The sequence below is a fragment of the Vidua macroura genome, chromosome 11 (genome assembly GCF_024509145.1).
Source record: "Vidua macroura isolate BioBank_ID:100142 chromosome 11, ASM2450914v1, whole genome shotgun sequence".
Lineage (NCBI taxonomy): Eukaryota > Metazoa > Chordata > Aves > Passeriformes > Viduidae > Vidua > Vidua macroura.
Window position 1 is genome coordinate 9,647,899 of NC_071581.1, and position 19,905 is coordinate 9,667,803.

The 19,905-nt window shown below is 39.6% G+C and overlaps 1 protein-coding gene across 1 annotated transcript in view; it reads left to right on the forward strand.

Moving 5' to 3' along the window:
• The first annotated feature begins 71 nt into the window (after nucleotides 1-71).
• The window catches only part of LONP2 (lon peptidase 2, peroxisomal), a 37,717-nt gene continuing 17,883 nt past the window's right edge, over nucleotides 72-19,905 (forward strand). Inside the window, exons 1-11 of the mRNA XM_053987216.1 lie at nucleotides 72-342; nucleotides 1,213-1,447; nucleotides 2,112-2,243; nucleotides 3,351-3,473; nucleotides 4,271-4,431; nucleotides 4,635-4,729; nucleotides 5,971-6,229; nucleotides 11,810-11,951; nucleotides 17,774-17,924; nucleotides 18,461-18,587; nucleotides 19,612-19,745. Of these exons, the coding sequence (XP_053843191.1) occupies nucleotides 110-342; nucleotides 1,213-1,447; nucleotides 2,112-2,243; nucleotides 3,351-3,473; nucleotides 4,271-4,431; nucleotides 4,635-4,729; nucleotides 5,971-6,229; nucleotides 11,810-11,951; nucleotides 17,774-17,924; nucleotides 18,461-18,587; nucleotides 19,612-19,745 (1,792 nt within the window). The 5' untranslated portion in view covers nucleotides 72-109. The remainder of the gene's footprint in view (nucleotides 343-1,212; nucleotides 1,448-2,111; nucleotides 2,244-3,350; nucleotides 3,474-4,270; nucleotides 4,432-4,634; nucleotides 4,730-5,970; nucleotides 6,230-11,809; nucleotides 11,952-17,773; nucleotides 17,925-18,460; nucleotides 18,588-19,611; nucleotides 19,746-19,905) is intronic.

Here is a 19,905-nt window from a genome sequence, read left to right on the forward strand (position 1 = left end):
CCCTGCCGGCGCCCGTAGGGGGCGGGGCCGCGGCGCGTGACGGGGCGGGCAGCCATGGCGGCGGGGCCGGCGTGAGGGGCGCGGGGCAGGGTGAGGGTGGCGAGCAGCCATGGCGGCGGGCAGCGCTATCCAGATCCCCACGCGGCTGCCGCTGCTGCTCACGCACGAGAGCGTGCTACTGCCCGGCTCCACCATGCGCACCAGCGTGGACTCGCCGCGCAACATGCAGCTGGTGCGCAGCCGGCTGCTGAAGGGCACCTCGCTGCGGAGCACCATCATCGGCGTCATCCCCAACACCAGCGACCCCACCTCCGACTGCGACGACCTGCCCAACCTGCACAGGTGCGGCGCGGCCCGGCTCTCCCTGCCGCCCTCGCGGCCTGCGGGCTCCCCGGAGCCCGGCCCGGCCTCCCCGGCCGGGGCTCGCCGCGGGGTCACCCCGCGGGGCCACCCGGCTCCGCCGCCCCCGGAGAACGCCCCTGCCCTCCCAGAAGCCTGGTCGCACAAGCGACCCGCCGGGCGAGGTGCCGGGGACGGGCCGGCCGGAGGGGAAGTTTGAAAAGAGGCTGAGGTGAACGAGCAGAATAAGACGAAAGAACGCTGCTCTAAGGCTGTCGCAGCTGTTAACCATAGGCTTTTTCACCTGATAGGTAACACGGATATTGACTTAGTTCACATAAAGTGAAAACAAATCGTATTTCTCTCTGGTGAAAGCAACATGATGTAATCCTTACTCTCCGGACTTTATCGTATCAGTGGACTTAGTAAGATGTTGCAAGAAAATAACTTCTGTTGTAAATCTGCTTCAATAGGGACGGTGATCTGAAACATTGATTCAGTTAAGGGCTGGGAATTTCAGTGAAGAACCATCATTACTCCTATTTCCAAGTGCATATCGCTTAAGCAGAAATGTCAGTGTGCCTGTCCACATCCAGATCCATTATTATGAAGAAATTACATATGTTTCTAAATTGCATGACTGATATTATACTACTTTACTTTGTTTTTCACTTAACGCATTTGTGTTCAGGTTCTAGTGTTTGGTTTTGTAGTCTGTGTTACAAAGGGAATTGGATAATTTGATTTCATTTCACAGTAGGAACTATGACCCATCAGGGTCTTGCTGCCTATAGTTTGGTTGCTTCTGATAAGGAGCACACAGAATGTTCTGTGGAAGGTGACAGATAATACAAGGATTTGATCTGTTTTTAGGATTGGCACTGCTGCCTTGGCAGTTCAGGTGGTTGGTAGCAACTGGCCCAAGCCCCATTACACGTTGCTGGTGACGGGCCTCTGCCGATTCCAGGTCCTGCAGCTGCTGAAGGAGAAGCCCTATCCCGTTGCTGAAGTGCAGCAGTTAGATCGGCTTGAGCAGTTCACCAATGGCCATAAATCTGAGGAGGAGCTTGGAGAGCTGTCAGAACAATTCTACAAGTATGCAGTACAGGTAATTTGTTTTATTCTTGTGTGTCACATAACCTTAGGCTCTACTTGTTTTCTATCTGCTCTTCTGTTTCTCCAGTTCTGTATTTTTCAGGAACTAGTAGAGTTTCAGTATTTCTGCTACAAAATAAATGTTACTGTTATAGCTTGAGATTTCTATGCCAAGTTCCAGGATGTTTGCACAGCTCATTGCAGCTGAATCTTGTGCAACTGCTTGTGTTGGTGCTATGATAAGTTGGTGCTTCATATGTAGGAACACTATAAATATATTCTAGTAAAAGATTTGATTAATTTTTACAGATATATAAGAAAATATATATGATAGAAGCCTAATGAATCGGAATTTAAAGGATGTATTGAAAAAGAGTCATGAGGAAGTTTTTCATCTGGGGGTGTGGGGGGAATAGGAAATGTATTGAAAAAAAGGCTGCAAACAATAGTGATACTTTTGAACTTCTGAAACAAGCAGAAAGCTCAAAGTCTTAGTGCTCTATGCTGAGTTAGTGCCTCATCTGTGAACTTTTGGTGAACTTATTCCAGTAGCTTTTTGACAAACTACCTGGACGTGCTTCACACTGAAAGGCACACTCGTGTTTAGGTCAGAGGGGCACTGAGATCATCCCAAAAGGAGCACAGCGGCCGTTAGCGTTGTTCCTTGTGTGTTGTAGCTGGTTGAGATGCTGGATATGTCGGTGCCTGCAGTCGCAAAGCTCCGGCGCCTCCTGGACAATCTGCCCAGAGAAGCTTTGCCAGATATCCTGACCTCTATCATCCGAACAACCAACCAAGAGAAGCTGCAGGTATCGCCTTCTTCAGCGGTTTTAGTGCTAGTTAGGTGTTGCTATCTTTTAGAGTCAGTCACTTTTAGGTAATTTTGGAATTGTAACTGTACAGAGATAACATTATGCCAGCAGGGATTTGTGTTACAGCTGAGCATGAATGCTTGCAAAATGGTTTGATGGTGTTGTTTAAAGTGTTTATATATGCATATGGCAGAGCTTGCCTAAGGTAAATAGATCTAGTTGGGAAATCTTGGGAATTGTTTGTTTTATTAAACAATAAGTAGAGCATGGACTTCCCATAGTAGAAATGATAAATCTTCCTTCAGATTGTGTTGAAACTTTGCTAACTTATCCCAGCTGAGTAATCATTATACATATCTTAATACTAGTAAGTTCAGAATTAAATTATTTTTAGTATTAGAATTAAATATTTTTTAAAACATCTTGAAGTCTGGCTTTCTTTAAACACTGAGACAGTGGTTAAATTTCTATCATATGTCAAAGTAAATCTGTGCAAAAATGATCTTTATGGCTTGGTGCTTATTTGTCTGATTTCTGTATTTGCTTGCCATGTTTTGGAAGTTGTTCCTTTTCTTCTCTAACTGCTTATGCTGCACCTGGAACTGAAAGTGTGTTAGGTTCTTTCAAAGCACCACAAATAGAAATCAATGCAGTAATTTGAAGGGAAGGTGTGTACTATAGCTGAATGTCCTGCTGGAGGAAGGTACATTAGTTATTAGTGTATCACTTTTTCATTATTGGAATTTCTAAAGAAAAGAGCAGCTAGTAGAAGCTGTGGAAATACAGAGGAGCAGAATTCTACCCATTTCCACACATTAACTTCATTTAATATGAAAATGGAATTGTGTGCAAAATATTAAAAAGACAAAATAAACAAAAAAATCTCTGAATGAAAATCTTAAGGCACAAAGTGATTTTTTTTTCCCTGGGTTACCCAAAGAGATGATGCTGTAACTTTTTTAACAGGGCCATCTCTCTTTCCTGAGGCTCAGTAATTTTAAAATAGAACATTGATAGATGTTTGCAGTACATCCATGCAATTCTCCCCAGAGTGAGGATTCATTCGTGTAAAGTTGGTGTCTGCTTACAGCTTCTTGCTCTTAGATTTTAGATGCTGTTAGGCTGGAAGAACGGTTCAAGATGACCATACCATTGCTTGTTAGACAGATTGAAGGCCTGAAGCTGCTTCAGAAAACAAGAAAGTCCAAACAGGATGATGATAAAAGGGTATGGAGCTTTACATTTGGAATACTTAAACATTCTAAAAAAGTACTGAGATGCACTTTTTAAACAGATTCATGAATGCATGATTTTAATCTGTGCATTTTTAATGTGAAGCCATAGGTGGCAACTTTGGCTGTGTAGATACGCAAAAGACAAAATACTTGTTTAAAACTGTCTAGGCTTTATTTTAATGTTTTTTTAATTTAATTTTTATTTTAGTCTGAGCACTTTGTGGCATTAAATGAATGCTCACGTTCTTCTGAAGAGTCAGTTCATGTGCATGGTATGCACTCAGTGAGTTCTGGTGTGTGCAGTGGAAGGTGTTTTGCTTACTGATGGCATTGCAGATGAGTGGCAGCTTTTGAACTACAGATAAAGAATGGGTGTTGTAAAATGGAGCTTGTTCAGTTTTGCTGCATCTTATTGCACTTAAATAGTTTAGTAACTGGGAAGTCATTGAGAAATGAAAAAGATAAGAGAGATTCACCCATTTTTCTACTTAATATGATGGGCTGCAGTGCTTGAAATATCACAAATTGCTCCTTTCAGTTTTGTTCTTGTTTGCGAATTTAGGATATATTATAAACTTACTTAGGAAATATATAAAGAGCTGTAACTTTTTAAAGTAGCACCAATAACACTTTTTGAAGTTAATTTCTGGAGTTAAAACTTTCTGGAGTTCTGAATTTTTCTGTGCACCTTACTTGTTTTTGCCATGATTTTCATTCAAAGCCGAAGTACACAGCTTATTTAAAAACCAAGACCTGGTGCAATTCTGTGGCTCTGTTTCCATTGCACAGGTTGTAGCTATTCGTCCTAATAGAAGAATAAGTCATGGAAGTATTACAGAAGATGAGGAAGAAGAAGAAGATCATGATGATGTTGTCATGCTAGAAAAAAAGATTAGAACATCCAGTATGTCAGAACAAGCTCTTAAAGTTTGTCTTAAAGAAATAAAAAGGTAGGAGGCTTTTAAATGGTGGTTTCTTTTAAAATTTAGAACAAATCTCGCAGACCTTTTCCTGTTTGATGTATGTTCATGTTGGTTGTGTTTTTGAAATGATTTTAAGCATCAGGCAGCAATTGCTGCCTTGTGGTGCAGTAGAGGCTTCCTTTGCATTTAATTTCTGGTTGGCCTTTTGAATTCTGTACTTATGTTTCCAGATTAAAGAAGATGCCTCAGTCAATGCCAGAATATGCTTTGACAAGAAATTACTTGGAACTGATGGTAGAATTGCCATGGAACAAGAGTACAAAAGGTAAACCCTTCTCTTAGTGGTGATTCTCATGCAGAAACATTTTAGGAAAAGTAATTATCATGTAAATACTGTGAATTAGTTCTGTCTTGTAAAAACATTGTTGTTAAGTTACTGTAAGGCAGGTAAACCATTAGACTTCACTGAGAGCTGTACACTGAATAGACTGCGTAGCTCAATTGTGTATCTAAGAATGTGGATTTAAAAATTGTTAAAGAGTAGTTCCATTAAAAATGAAGGTGTTACTAATTACAAATTGTGCCAGTATTTATCAAAGAAATGAGCATCTAATTATTTTTTATATGTCAGACAAAAAGCCCTTTTGGAGATTTCTGTAATACTGGTCTTTCTGAAGAAGATTCTGGTTTATCTCAATCAACTATGGTAAGAAACAAAAGGATAAAAGAGCACAGTTGTAGTTAATTTTATACCCTAGTTTTTGAAGTTGCGAGTAGAGAGTGATACTGTTAATACAGATACAATGTGCAAAAATGGAGAGTGAGGGAAGAGTAGGAAACCAAACAGGACCGACAGACATCTCCTACTGACCAGCACAAGCAGGTGAAGTGGGCAAATTACTTTGCACAAGGTGGACTTGGCACACCTGCATGTCCATCTCTACTCTTCTGGTGCTGTTTGTAGTGATGAATTGTTGCTGGTTTGAAATAGAGCCCTGGATGTTTACAAATCTTGTAAATACTTTCTTTAATCATTACATTGTAAAAAGATCTGCCTACATGTACTTTGCAGTATTACTCCAAGAATACCCAGATGAGTGACATGTTTGTTGACAGTCATGTCCTAACAGAATGTTTTTTTGGTGGGAGTTGCTCTTTGATCTTTTAAAATTATGCTGTGTCATGTGAAGTTTGGTGTTTTTACTTTAAGCAAAGTTTGGGAGTGTGACCCATGTGATTGCTACTTTGAACTCTGTAGCTGCAGTGAATAAAAACACACATGAATACAGAAATGGAAAATCATTGTAATTATTTTAGCCTTGGGTGTCATTATCAGTACTGTGTCATTTTCAGTAGTATAATCTGTCTAGCTAAGGTCAAATTTCTTTATTAAAAAAGGAAATTAAAGAAAACTTTTTATACCTTTGTTCTAGAAAAGCATTGTCTGAAATATATGTGAGTTGGGGGATTGCCCTGATGAAGGTATCTGTTTCTACTGTAGGATCAGTTGTTCACATTTTAAGTTGTTTCATTTTGTGCTGATCTCTGTGCTGTTGTCGATGCCAGATCGCCTGGAAATCCGTGCAGCTCGCATTGTGTTGGACAATGACCATTATGCCATGGAGAAGTTGAAGAAGAGAGTTTTGGAGTACTTGGCTGTGCGACAGCTTAAGAACAACCTCAAGGGACCCATTCTTTGTTTTGTGGGCCCCCCAGGAGTTGGTAAAACCAGTGTTGGAAGATCAATTGCAAAAACTTTGGGTAGAGAATTCCACAGAATTGCTTTAGGAGGCGTCTGTGATCAGTCTGATATTCGAGGCCACAGGTAATTACTTCTTCTTTTCATAATTGCAGTTTTTTCTTTGCAGAATGTATTGATTATTTTCACTGTTCAGCCAATACAGAGAAATTTTACTTCTATGAAACAATGGTATTTATTGATTTTCCTTGGTATTCAGTGCTGCTGCTTCGGAGAGAATTTTAATGGGAATGGATGTTTTGTGTTGTGGTACAGCCTTTATTCTTTCCTTCTGCTGCTGCCCTTTATTTTCATAGGGAGTGGATTTCATCTTCAGTTATTCTAGCACTTTGAAGTAAAATTCTGTAGAAAGTTTAATGCAAAGTCTTGATTTTTCTGCTTTTTATGAGAGGTGTAAAGATTTAATTATCCAGTATAACCTACGGTAGCAATACTTTCCTTCATAACCATGTTTGCTGCTGAAAGACAAGAGGAAACTTGGAGTGATACATGAAAGTTGCTAGAGGACAGCAATGGACTTGTTTGTGCACTGTTTTCCTATTTCGAAAGGAGATTCATGCAAGAACACCTAAGCTGGCAGGTTTTGAAGGAGATTTTTGGATGGCAGTCCCTAGGACTGTTTTTGATGTTGGGCTCTTTATGTATCTATTACTTAGTCTTTTAAATTTGTATTAGTCCATTCCTCAATCCTTGCACCTGGAAGCATAATGAGTGAGCAGTAGAGATAGGTAACTGCCAAGCATCAGTGCAGCATTTTTGTTTCCATTACACATATTTTATGCTTATTGCATACAGTGTAGGAAATCTGGAATAATGAATTTTAGTCAGGTTTTCTTTTTTAAGTCATGTTATTGAATAAAATTTCTCCTTACAGCAGTAGGTGAATACAGTGAATTAAAGCTATCAGTTATTTTTTTGATACCATCTAACAGTTAATTTTGCCCAGTGGCTATGCAGCTACTCTCGGTAGGATATGCCTAAAATAGAATGTCCTAAAAACAACTTAAAATGTGACTCGATACCATGTGCTATTCGAAGTGAAGCCGCTAGAGGCTGTGGAATACTCAGCTTTATGAAAAGTAACTTTTCCAGAGCAGAGCAGGACTCAGTCCCTTGTAACAGGGAAACCACATCTTGAGCTTGACATTATAAACAAAAGTCAAACTTCCTATCTTGTGCTTAGACATCATAAAGAGTAAAGAGAGGGAGAGTCATACGAGAGAGCCTCTAAAAAGCTTTTTAATTCAGCTGTTTGTGGCTGTCACACATTTCTGAGGGCATTATTAAGTTATTAATTCATGTTAGAGGCTAACTGTTACAAATTTCATATTAAAAAGTGTATGAAATTAGCCAATCGGAAATATTTGCTAAGAGATTTTATTTTTCACCAGCAAAGGGAAATGTAATCTAGAATTAGCAAGATTATTGTGTGGTTACTGTTCAACAAGCAAGTGTATATTTTAAAAATGAACTTTAGAGCAGTTGGTACTAGGAGTCCTTTGTAGCCAACTGCTTTTTCCAGTTTTTTATAACTAAAATCAAACCCACCTGTTGCATACTGGATTTTAAATTCTGCTTTGTTTTGTTTTCTTCCTTCTCAGAATAAGATTTAATCCGATTAGAACTACAGCTTTTGTGTAGAGCTCTGTAATGTCCTCCTGTGTGAATAAATCCTTCAAATTGCTCCCAGTCAGGTGAATCCATGTTGGCAGTCTGGTGGCAGTCAGAGGGAGGTGATCTGGAAGTGGAGGAGACACAGACTGTTGTTTTCTGGGTTTCACTGTGGAGCAGGCTGATTTTCTAATATTACACCTTAGAAAACATTGTTTTTCTCCTAAAAGCTCCTTATTAGGCTTTGGGGCTTAAGTTAAGAATTCCATTAACATTGCAGGAGAACAGTACTGTATGTGCTTACTGATGTACTGAACATGTAGAAAAATGTACTAGAACACTGAAAAGGAACTGTTTCAGCTTGACTGGCAAGCAAACAGTGCCTGAAATAGCATTCCCTTGGGCCACTTCGGTGAAAGGTGCAGACCGAGAGATTCAGCAGACAGAGCTCTTGGAGAGCAGCAGGGTGGGCCGTGGTGTCTCAGTAACTGTGCTGTCCCACCTGATGTGTAAACGTGGGCATTGGAACTGCCCAGGTTGGGCCGGTACACTGGGGATCGTGTGCCTGCACCTGGAGCTTGGCAGTCCTTCACTGATTGAGTGAAGAGAAACAAGTATTGTTCTGCCTTCCCAAAACGAAATCAGCCTCTTGGTACAAAACCAGAGCTCCTTGATCAGACATCCTTCAGCTGTTGTCTGCATTTATCACTCATTTATACCATATGTTCAAGTATGTTGGTTTACATTTATTGTTTACTTGTATTAAAAAAAAAATAAAAAAAACACAAACCACTCTGAAGGATGACTTAGAACTTTTTTCCAAGAAGCTCTTTTAAAATCTCCTGGGTATTGATGTTTTGTATCACACAGGAAATGTATGATCTTCTCTGTTGTCTGTTTTTCTATTTCTGAAAAGGAAAGATGTAATTGTGGCATTCATTTATAGTGGTGCTGGTGAGGTAAGTGTGAAGCTCTTCTTTCTCACTTTCATGTGAAGCACTCCTTCCTATACTACCACTGCTTTACAGTTTGAAAAGCTTGGACAGCTCACTTCTGGCTTAGGCCTTTGCTGAAGTCTTGTTTAGGTGCACCTGTTTGAGGAGAGGTGGGATTCCTCAGCAGGACAGCTGTGCTGGCAGAACTTCCCTGCACAGGCCTTGTTGCACCAGAAAAAGCCAGCTTCAAACAGCTTCACCCATGAGAGGAATGAGCTTTGTTCGACAAGTACAAAGCAGAGGTGGATTTGTAAAGCCCTTGAGTGGATGCAATCTCTGGCCTTGCACAACAAAAAACCCCAAAAAAACCAAAAAGGCTGTGACCTTGTGCAAGGACATTCAGAAACAGTGGTGTTAACCTTTCTAGTCCTGCAGTTAAAATTTATTTGAAACTATTTGTCTTGAGATCACTGTGAAGAAAGTGAGTCCTGTTTCTTTCTTTCAATAATACTACCACTACTTTTAGGGTTCTATTTCCTAGGCTTTCCCAGTTTACTTTGGGAGAACCAAGAAGGTTGGATTTCCATGCTGTTTTTCTTGCATTTTTTAGGATACAGAGTGCCTGATGACATACTATACCAGTCTAAGGTTTTGTTTAAAGGTACTTTTTCATTGATCTAAAACTTTATAAAGAGATTTCTAAGTTGCAGACCTGGAGCTCTCAAGGGGTTGGGTTTTTTAAGTGTTGCTACCCAAGTGAGGTGAGTAGGAAACCTGCTCTGTGCTTCCTGTTTTGAGTGGGGAAAGCTGACTGTCCTCTGGGTTTAATGCAGGGAAAGAAACTGCATCAAAAAATGAGCAGAGCAATGTAGGATATTGTTTAACCTCCTTCCAACCCTAACAAAAATAATGAAATCAGCATCACATTCAGTGATAGTGTTCCTAAACTTTAGCATTTAGTTTCACATCTTACAAGGCAAAGGTTAACAGCCAGACAGATAAATGGCCATATCTGCTTGTAATTTTAATATATTCTGGCTGGTTTTATATGTAAATACCTGCAGGGCCCGCCTTACCAAGGATTCTTTTGTTGAGATGTGTTCCCCTAATAACTTTGGACATCTCAAGCATTTGATTATTAGTATAATAAAATAGGTATTGGTCCATCTCTAGTAAATGAAGAGGTACTACAGATTTAGCCAATTGCATCTGTTTGCCTTCATTTAGTTTATAAACCAGCCTCTTCCTTAAAACTCAATGGAACCTGGATAGCTCAAATCTTACTAGGATTCAAAAGGACCAAGTAAAACTGGTCCTAAAACACAAACATGCATTATAAAGTGTAATGTTTTAAAGCATGCACTTGAGTATAATGTAGCAAGCAAGAACAAAGAATGTTTGATGTTTACCTAATTATGTTACCCTACTACTACCATAAGCAAAATACTGAAACAGTTGGGCTCCATTGTCTCTGAAGCATAAAAAATTATTCTCTAGTGCAGTGATCACCTTGTGGTAAAAACAACCCAGAGAAGAACAAAACTACCACCACCAAACAAGACCCAAAACCACAAAAAGAAAAAAATCCAACCCCATAACTGAAAAAATCCAAATCTCCCAGAACCAAAGAAACTGCTACACTGACACATTTATTTACACTGGTAAGTGATTCACTTCTGTGAACTCCAGCTCTGATTCAGTCTCCTCATTTTCTGATTGCACTCTATAGAATGCTTTCCCTGTCTTGGCAGGGCTGTGGGTGTGCAGATGGAGGAGGAGGAGGCAGGCTGGCTGTGTAATAGCTCCCCATGCAGAGCCCTGATCTGTAATGAACGTTCCACAGCACACCCTCCGTGAGAGCAATCCGCTCCCTTGCTGCACATTAAGACAACACAAAAGCACTGAAGTGAGGAACTGTTGCCTGCTGGCTGCTTCAGTCTTTAGCAGCTGCTTCAGGAAGGTGGTAACAGGCAAACTGAATTTCTCTTGCATTGCTGGCTATTTAGAAGATCTTAAAACTTTTTATTTTTTCTCAGATCTAGAATTAAATTAAAATTAAATTTTATTTACTGCAATTTGTTTCATCAGTGGTTAAATGTTACATAGAACTGACATCATTGCTGTGTGGTTTGGGTTCTGTTTTTGTTGGTTTTTTTTGGGGATCTTTATATTTTTAAAGTCATCTCTAGTATTTTTTTAAATTAGTCCCGTAGTTTTTTTGATTTCATCTTTGTAAATGTCATCCTGTTTATTTTGGACAGTAATAAACCAGATCATATGGCAAAGCAGGCGTGTTCTTGTTGTCGGCTTTGTGAGGGTCATGAGCTAGATACTGTAATTCAGCACTTCATGTATCTCTTTCTTCTTAGAATTTCATGCTTTTAATTACAGTATTTTGAGTAGTTATGGCACAAGCAGAAACAAGTGTGATAATTGCAGCAAACAAGTGTTATATGCATCTGTAAAATGTAGTTGTGCTCTGTGTGTGATGTGGAAAAAATACTTTACTGATTTGCTAAATAAATTCAAACTTGTATTTTTTTCATTGCAGTGTTCATCTTTTCATTTTATATTGAAATGACAGTAAATACAGTTCTTTTTGGTGGGTGTTTATTAAACCGTGCTGTCAAGGGGACATTGGCAGTTCAGCATAATTGGAATTTTGCTCTCTTTTGTAACATGCTGTGTGAACTCTGTTGTGATGACAAAATCCCAGCATTGGAATTATGAAAATGTTTTATCAATGAGGTTCCCAAATCTGCTTCTTCTTGTTCTTACTGTATGAGGATGGTACTGGAACATGTTAAGATGTCCACAAGTTGTAAAGTTTGGATACACTTTAATGCAAATTACTATCTTTGCAGACCAGCTAGTTTACCATGGAACTCAAATTTTCATCTGCTGCTACAATTGCTTGTATTAGCTCCATGTATATTCCATATTTTTATCAAGTATTTCACAGATTTTTGCAAAAAACAAGAATTGTTGCAGTGCTCCTTGTTCTTCTATTTTGCATGGAGTTTTATTTATGATATTTTTGATGTCACTCCTCCTGCTCCCCGTGTCACCACACTCTTTCCCCATCTCCTTTCCTTTCCAGGCGCACCTATGTGGGCAGCATGCCTGGCAGGATCATCAATGGGCTGAAGACTGTGGGGGTGAACAATCCTGTTTTCCTCTTGGATGAGGTGGATAAGCTGGCAAAGAGCTTGCAGGGGGATCCTGCAGCAGCCTTGCTTGAGGTAAGAGGTGTTAAACTGCAAGCATTGTTTAATTTGAATTTTGAAAGAATTAAACTGAACTTGGAAGATTCACTGGACAAAAGAAGGCCTGGGAGTGCCAGCTCTGTTATTCAGAGATCAGCTGCTGAGTTCTGACATGGGTGGGTTTCTGTCAGTTCCTTGGGCACAATGCAGATGCTGTTGCATAAGCATAAGCTAAGTAACATAGAAATCTCAGTGAGCTGTACTTGAACACAAGGATAGATTTTGGGGTGTTTTCTGTATTTAAATAGTGTTCAAGCCCTAAACGTCACTTATTTGGGGCACTTCACGATACTGATTTTTAATGATCAAATGTTGTTAGCTAAGAAAGAACTGTAGAGGATCTAGACAGTAAATAGACTTCTTCAAGTTTCCCTTTCTTTCTTGGAATAACTTTAATGTATTTTTGAAGCTCCTGATGGTACCAGCTTGTACTGTGGAGCTAAGCAGTTTACCCAGTGCATAATATGGACTAGCTTCATGTTCTTTTAGGAGCATTTCTTTAATTAGTGTTGTAATTAAGTTTCTGAACTTAGATTTTTCATGTAAGTCACAGATTCCCACTCCTTGACTGATTATGGTGTGATGAGTGTTTGGCTGATTATTGTGTGATGAGTGTTAGCTTTCCATGAGAGTCAGGTTTTCCATGAGTGCAATTTTTCTGAACTTCTGGGACTCAGATATGAATTAATCTAATTTTGAAGCACGTATTACAGTTATTTTATCACAAAAGTTTTAGAGTTGTTAAAGTTGATTTGCTTAAAGACACAAATAACATTCTGGACATACAATTGATGACTTTGGTGAATGAGATACTGTTGGAATATTTTGTAAATCACATCAAGTGTTGAGATGTTATTAATTAGGTTAGTTGGGCTTTCAGGAAGCCAGAACTGGAGTGATCATGAGGAAGATGAATTGAGACCTGTGCCTTGCAAGCTTCATGTATCATGTAGCAGACAGCAGTAAGGAGCTGTCAGAACATCCCAGTACCCATTTTCTGCAGTGTGACATGATATCCCATTACAATTCCTTTTTCCACTGGTTTGTACATATTCAGTGCTTTTATTCTAGCAGTTTGCTGGAGAGAGGAAGGAGCATGTCCTCAGGTGTGGGGAAGAGACAAGGCGTTGCCTTTCCCTGGGCAGAAAGAAGGCTGAGTCCATTGTCCTGTACCAGCATGGATGGCAAAGGGGAGAATGAGAGAGGTGCTGGCCCAGCAGGGCTGGGCCAGGCTGAATTGTTGAGGCTGCAGATGCAGCACTAATGCACGTGATGGTTTTAGTATTGTGCATGCTTAGAGATTCCTTGTACTGCTGTAGTTCTACACTCTGCCTTCTTTTTTGTGTTGTCTCTGGCCCTAGGGACTGCCATGTTCCCACTGTTGCAGCTGCACTGCTTCTGGCATGGTTCTGTACCTGTTTCAGTCAAAAGGAGAAGCATTAGTAAAAAATACCCACAGTTTTTGAGCTAGCCTGACTCGCATTCACAGAAGTGACTTAGGGCATAATCCTAGAAGCGTCTCAGTTGTCAGACCTGAGGTGTGGTAGCTTTAGCAGGTGGGGGTGAAAGTGGTTCTGAGAGTATTTGCCTACAGAGTCAGTCTAATGACTCTCTTGACTGACAGTGCTTAATGCAGTGATTTAAATATGAAAAATGCTACTTAAATTAAGGTGTCATGAGCTCATCTGGATGCTGTATGACATTCTGCAAATGAAGTGTCAATTGACTTCCTAAAAACGTCATTATTTTCTTCCTGCTAGATAGTGGAAAATTACTGTTTTGACAAGGCCAACGAGTTCTTTGAAAATGGGTGTATGAACAGGCTGTGGTTTGAGAGCTCTGTTTTGATCTTTGCCTGTTAACACGAACTAGTAATAATTTAAATGTGCTAGAAAATAGCATGGCTTCACTTCTTTAGCTTTCAAAAATGACAGTTACAGGTCCTTTACCTGTGCATTTCTCAAGTGTGTAGTACACTTTTTCAGGGTTCATGAAGGGCCTCAAAGTACAAAGAAAACAAGCAGGGAAGTGTAATAAATACATTATTCCTTGTAGTATTCCTCTGGGGGATTTTATTTACACTTTGCTGAAAGTGTAATGCTCTCTGTTTCTGAGTTTGCTGATACCTCTCCTGTCATTTGTCTTTTAAATACTTGAACTAAGCTGTCTTAATTCTAGTCAATGGATGGATAAACATACCTGAAAATAAAATTTTTCTGTTTAGCTGGCTGTTGTTTGCTATGCAGACACAATGATTTGGGATTTCTTGGAAAGAGTGTTCCAATCATTAATCTAGATCTGTATATTAATATTGGCAATTTTAATCAACCTTTGCTGGGTTTTATAATTTTTTTTTCATTCCCTGCCCTTCAGTTGAGAGCAATTGTGGTTTTCTATTGTGCTGTTTGTGAAGACAAACAAATTTAATTAATACTTGTTTAATTGGTCGTGTTTGAATTCTGGGTACTTCGTTGCTGCTTTGAGATGTGTCTGTTTTTCCATCTTTTAAAACCACATTCTCAGGGATGCTCTGCTCCTGTCATGGATTTTTGCAGCTGAGCCTCATAAGGTTCACTTCCCACTGCCTGCCTGGGCTGCAGGGTTTATGTAAGCCCTGCTAATTGCCCATTAGTTGCATCTGGAGAAATAATTGCTCTATTAACCATGGCTGGGCTGCTCCCCTGCGAGATCTTTATATCTATCTACTGCTGGCTAAACATCCTGAAGCAGGTGCTTTGCCTCTTCTAATGGACAGCTCATGGCTGGACATAATTGCTACATTTTCATCTGCTTCTCGTGGTTTATGTGGTTGGAAAGTCCATCTGGAGCGAGCAAAGGTGGCTGTTATGCTGGAGAGCAGACAATAGTCAGTGGTCACCTAACTGCTGCATTTGCTGTTCACACTGCTGCCTGTCTGGTAGTGCCATCATTAAGTATGAAAAGCACATCCTTTATTCCTTAATGTGTAGGTGTGTTAAATTCTTGCTGTCCACAACGGGGCATATTCAGGAAGAAAATTGCCATCCCTGTGAGCTTGGGAGCAAAGCTTGGTGCTTTCTAATTGCTGGATATGTGTTTAGTTCTAATGCTTCTGCAGAGCTGTTGCTTCAGCAAGACAGAATGTCTTCCTATTTCCAGTTACTGTTCATTAACAAAGGAATACTTTAGTCTAAATTTAGATGACCTCTGTTAAAAAGAGAAGAAAACAGAAGTGGATCCAAGTGCCTGATAGTGACTATTTGTATGCAGGGAAATTAGACCAGGAGCGTAGCCAGGCAATTAAATGTTCATGGAACTTATTCTGGATTTTGTGGTAATAAAAAGCTGTTACAGAGAAGCCTTTGTATGCATGTCAGCTATCTGTCATAAATTAGCCAAGATATTTTGTGCACTGAATGTTCCTTTTGTACTTCATATTTCTGTATTAGTTGAATATCTTGGAAAACTTTTGAACTTGAACTTCAGCAGAGATACCTAACTGAAGAACAGTTCTATTTGCTTTGGACAGTCTGTTTGAAATACATAGGCAAGACATTGGTTTGTATCTTATTCTAAAAAACAGTTACCATGACAAAGAATTATGAGTCCAGAGGCTCTCCAGCCCTTGTAAAAAAATCTCAGATAATTCACATTTTTAGATATAATCCAAGTTGGTTTGGATTACAGTTTCCTTTATCTTTATTGAATAGTATTTTTTGCATTTGAGTACAGCAGCAATATTTTGTATATCTTTGTAAATAACACTTTAATCACCAGCTTGGCACTTAGCAGGGTTCATAAGGATTTCTAGTTGCAGACTAGAAGGAGAAAGAAACATGCATGTAAATAAATGTGTCAAAATGCCAGTTTGGTCTGTCAGAATACATTGTTTTTCAGCAGCTTTGGAATTACTTGCAAACACTTCAGCTGATAGACTAGAATTCTGTGGAAATATCAGTATATAAAAAAATGAGTAAGTTGAATTAGGATTAGCTGTTTAAAACAGTTCAGAAAAAATTGCAAGGGTAGACTTTGAGTGGGAAACTAATATTTGGTAAAGACCTGCTTGTTTTGAAGTCAGTTTGTAGCTGCTGTGCATTCCCTGCCTGCTGTTGTGTCTCCCTGTAGTTTAGGGCTGGATCGGGGCTGGCTGAGGTAAGGCACATCTCTGAATTATGCATCAGTGGACTTGGCTTGTCAGGATACTTTGCCTTTTTTTGTAAAGAAGGGAGTAAATGACAGCAGCTTTTTGCTGAAGAGGGTGAGAAAAGCTTTTGAATAGCTTAGAGCCAGTGCACAATGGTATTCATTGAGTTCCAGCCCTAGGTTCAGAATTGAAGCATATGCTTCAGTGTGTTTTAAGATTTCACTATTAAGGGGAATGTGTAACTGCTCTTAAATCTGTGTAGCACTTCAAAATCCAAATTTATTCTGTTTTTTTGGGAAAGTCAACTGTGATTCTGGCATTCTGTAGTAGAATAATTTTTAAAGTTTGTTCTGATCATAATTTTTTTCAAAATATTTTTTTTCACTTTTCAAAGCCTGTGGAGAATTTAAGAGTAATGAAAATTCAGAATTGTTTCTTTTATAACTATCGAAGAAATCTTGAAATTCAGTTGTTGATTTTTAATTATCAGCACTGTTCTTGGCTATAATTCAGGTTGTGTGCATTCATTTGGGTGTAGGCAAATAAGTTATTTTGACAGTGGAGTGCTGTTTCTCAGGAGATGCATGGGTCCCATTATTTGTGACATGAGAATTATTCGTGTGGGTGTGTAGCACTGATCATTCATCATTTGGGAAGGAAGAGTGTGGCTGTGCTTCAAGGGGATGTGAAGCAAAGGTGCTTCACAGGTGATATAGAAGCCAGGAGTACATTGCTGTGTACAATGAACTTCCCATTTGTGGCACTATTAAAAAAATCTACAAGGCAGCATCTCAGGACCCTCATGTTCCACATATGTATTGAATATTTGTCACCTAATCTTAAATCTAGGCAAGTGTTGCATTTGCCCACATAAGTTGTACTAAAAGCAATAGGAAGACAACACAGTTCTTGAAGCCCTAGTTCTACTTGTTCAGTAAATTTTTGAGGTTGGTCAGACTGTGTGTTTTTGTTCTGCAGTGCTTGTTCAGTTTGTCTCCTTTTTGAAACAAAAAGAAAAATGATTGTGTTGGGAAGGCCAGGGCTCGCCAAGGGTCAGAGCTTGCCTGGGATGTCATGGACAATAAGAATTTGTATTCCTCCTTTAGTAATAAAGGCTGGACAAAGCAGAAAGAGTGGGGCAGGTGATTTTGTGACAGCAGGTAAGGCTGGGATTGTGTTCTTCCCCTTGGTCTCACAAAAGAGATCTCACAGGCTGGTGTTGAGAGTAAGAAGTAAGCTTCAAGTAAGACAAGCTGCCAGCAGCAGGGGAGGATTGGAGTCAGGGATTACTTGGGAGAATTCTCCTTGTTCCGTGGGACCACATGGGCTGTTTTTCCAAGGTTGCTGTGAGTCCTTGAAGGGCCACTCTACCATGTGTGAACGGTCATGGAGATGCAGCTTAGGGAAAGTATTTAATGGCTGGAGAAATGCTGCAGCACCTCTAGAAAAGGGTAAGGAACAACTCATGGGAAAGTGACTTTTTGAACTGTACATGTGATGTGACATGTAGTCAGAGTACTCCCAGCAAGGCCAGCATTTAGTGATACCCATAATGTATTTTATTACTGTAAAGTCAGATTTGATAGATCCAAATGAAATATAATAAAAATATGCTTATTTTGTTTACTTCTGATTGAACAATTGTGTGACTTTTGTGTTCATTCTTGTTGAGGTCTTGGATCCAGAACAAAATCACAGTTTCACCGATCACTACCTAAACGTAGCCTTTGACCTGTCCCAAGTGCTTTTCATAGCTACAGCCAATACTACAGCTACAATCCCACCCGCCCTGCTGGACAGAATGGAGGTTATCCAGGTGCCAGGTAACCCTGCAGTGCCTTCATTACATGGCTATTGCAGATCCTTAAACAAGTTTGGGGTGTTCTTGCTGAAATGAAAGGTAAAAAGGAAAGCCTGCCAGGAGTCTGGAGTGCATGGCTGGGGTCATTAAATGGACAAGGCAGGATGCCTCTGCTGTGGCCTCTGTCACAAGAACAGTATTTAGAATTGCACTCAGGTAAATTCAGTTCCAGGTCTGTGGTGATACATGGATACATTCTGTAATGATATTTTCCTTCACTGATTTGTCTGTATTCTAATGGTCAGTTGGCTGATGCATCTTTTTAAAATTCCAGTGGAGAAAGTGGTCTTTGAAACATTAAAATTCTCTTCTTGTTTGCATGAAGTTATGAATAGCCACAAAGGATCATACCAACAACCTTGTAAATTATGGCTGGGGGAGATTTTTTCTTACATTCAGTCAGGTAGAATTGTAAAAGATAAGGGATTTGATTATATTGTAGTGTCTAAGCAAAAAGATAATTAATAAATATGTGCCTTTTTTTTTTTTTTTTTGAAGGATACACACAAGAAGAAAAAATTGAAATTGCACATAGACACTTGATTCCTAAACAGCTTGAACTACATGGTCTGACTCCACAGCAAATACAGATTCCCCAAGTAACCACTTTGGGCATAATTACCAGGTAAATCTGTTCACTGCTTTCAATTTAAATACCTTCTTTTATAAATCAGTTTATGAAGTGGTAATACTTAATATGTATTGTCCTTAATAGCTTCAGCAGTTCAACAGTTGGTAGCTTATGGAATTGCTCTTTCCCTAGCTCTTATCTTCTCTGGGGAACATCCTTTCTGTAGAGAATTCCTTGCTCTTGGTCTCCAGGTGTGGCTCACAGTCAGTTGTGCTGACACAATTGCCAAGGCCCTGTGAATAAACAGGAGCACCTGAGGCTGGTGTGGCTGCACTGTGTGAAGCCATGGCCTTGGCAGCAGACAACATGCAGTTTAAAGAACCAAGTTATATTCCTGTCATTTTCATACAAAAAATGGAAATTACACTTCCTCTTTTTTCCTTGTGACTTGAAGGGTACATTTGTTTAGATTCTGAATTAGGTTTAAAAATTAAAATACAGGGTTTTAAAATAGCTTCTATTCGTTAGAAGTGGGGTTTTTGTTAGACATGACAGCAAATGTCTTGATCAAAGCATCTTTTGAACTTGAAACTAGCTCATTTCCAATGGAAAAAGTGGGATTCAATGAAGTAAGTATTTTATGACCAGTATTTTGGCTGTTTTGTGTAGTGTTACTGCCTGGTGCTTCTTTTTAGTTCATAGACTAAAACAAAATATTATTTTACAGGCAGTTCCTCAGCTTCCAGTGAACTATATCTTTTTAAGTTTTAAAATAGTTCTTCCTTCTAATTTTTGTGCATCCAAGAAGAGCTCAGTGCTGTTGGACATTGCTTAGCATTTCATGAAGGTTTGGCACCAGCTGTTAGTCATGTCTTCCCACTCAGTAATTTATCTACAATTTTATCAGCAACCACAATTATTTTGATAAAACCAATTTTTTTTCCCTATGTACTAGAGTAGTCCAAGGTTTTGGTACATTTCCCATGTGATTTTCTGTGGCTGTGTGTTTAGTAAGGAGTGTGTTTCCATTGAAATAACTCTGTCTTGCAAAGCCCAGCACAGCTGTTGTTTCTCACAGGTACACGAGGGAGGCAGGAGTGCGAGCCCTGGATCGGAAGCTGGGAGCCATTTGCAGAGCAGTGGCTGTGAAAGTGGCAGAAGGGCAGCACAAAGAAGCAAAGCCAGATCGGGCTGAGGTGGTGGAAGGAGAAGGTGTGTATCTTTGGCATGTTTTGTTAAAAAGGGAACTTCTAATCTAGTCACTAGGAAGCTAATGTAGCAACTTTTTCTCCTGTTTAATTCTTCTTTAAGGACTCTTGTTTTCAAAAGCTTGGCAGATAGTGTGACATTATTATTAGGTACAGTTTTAGTG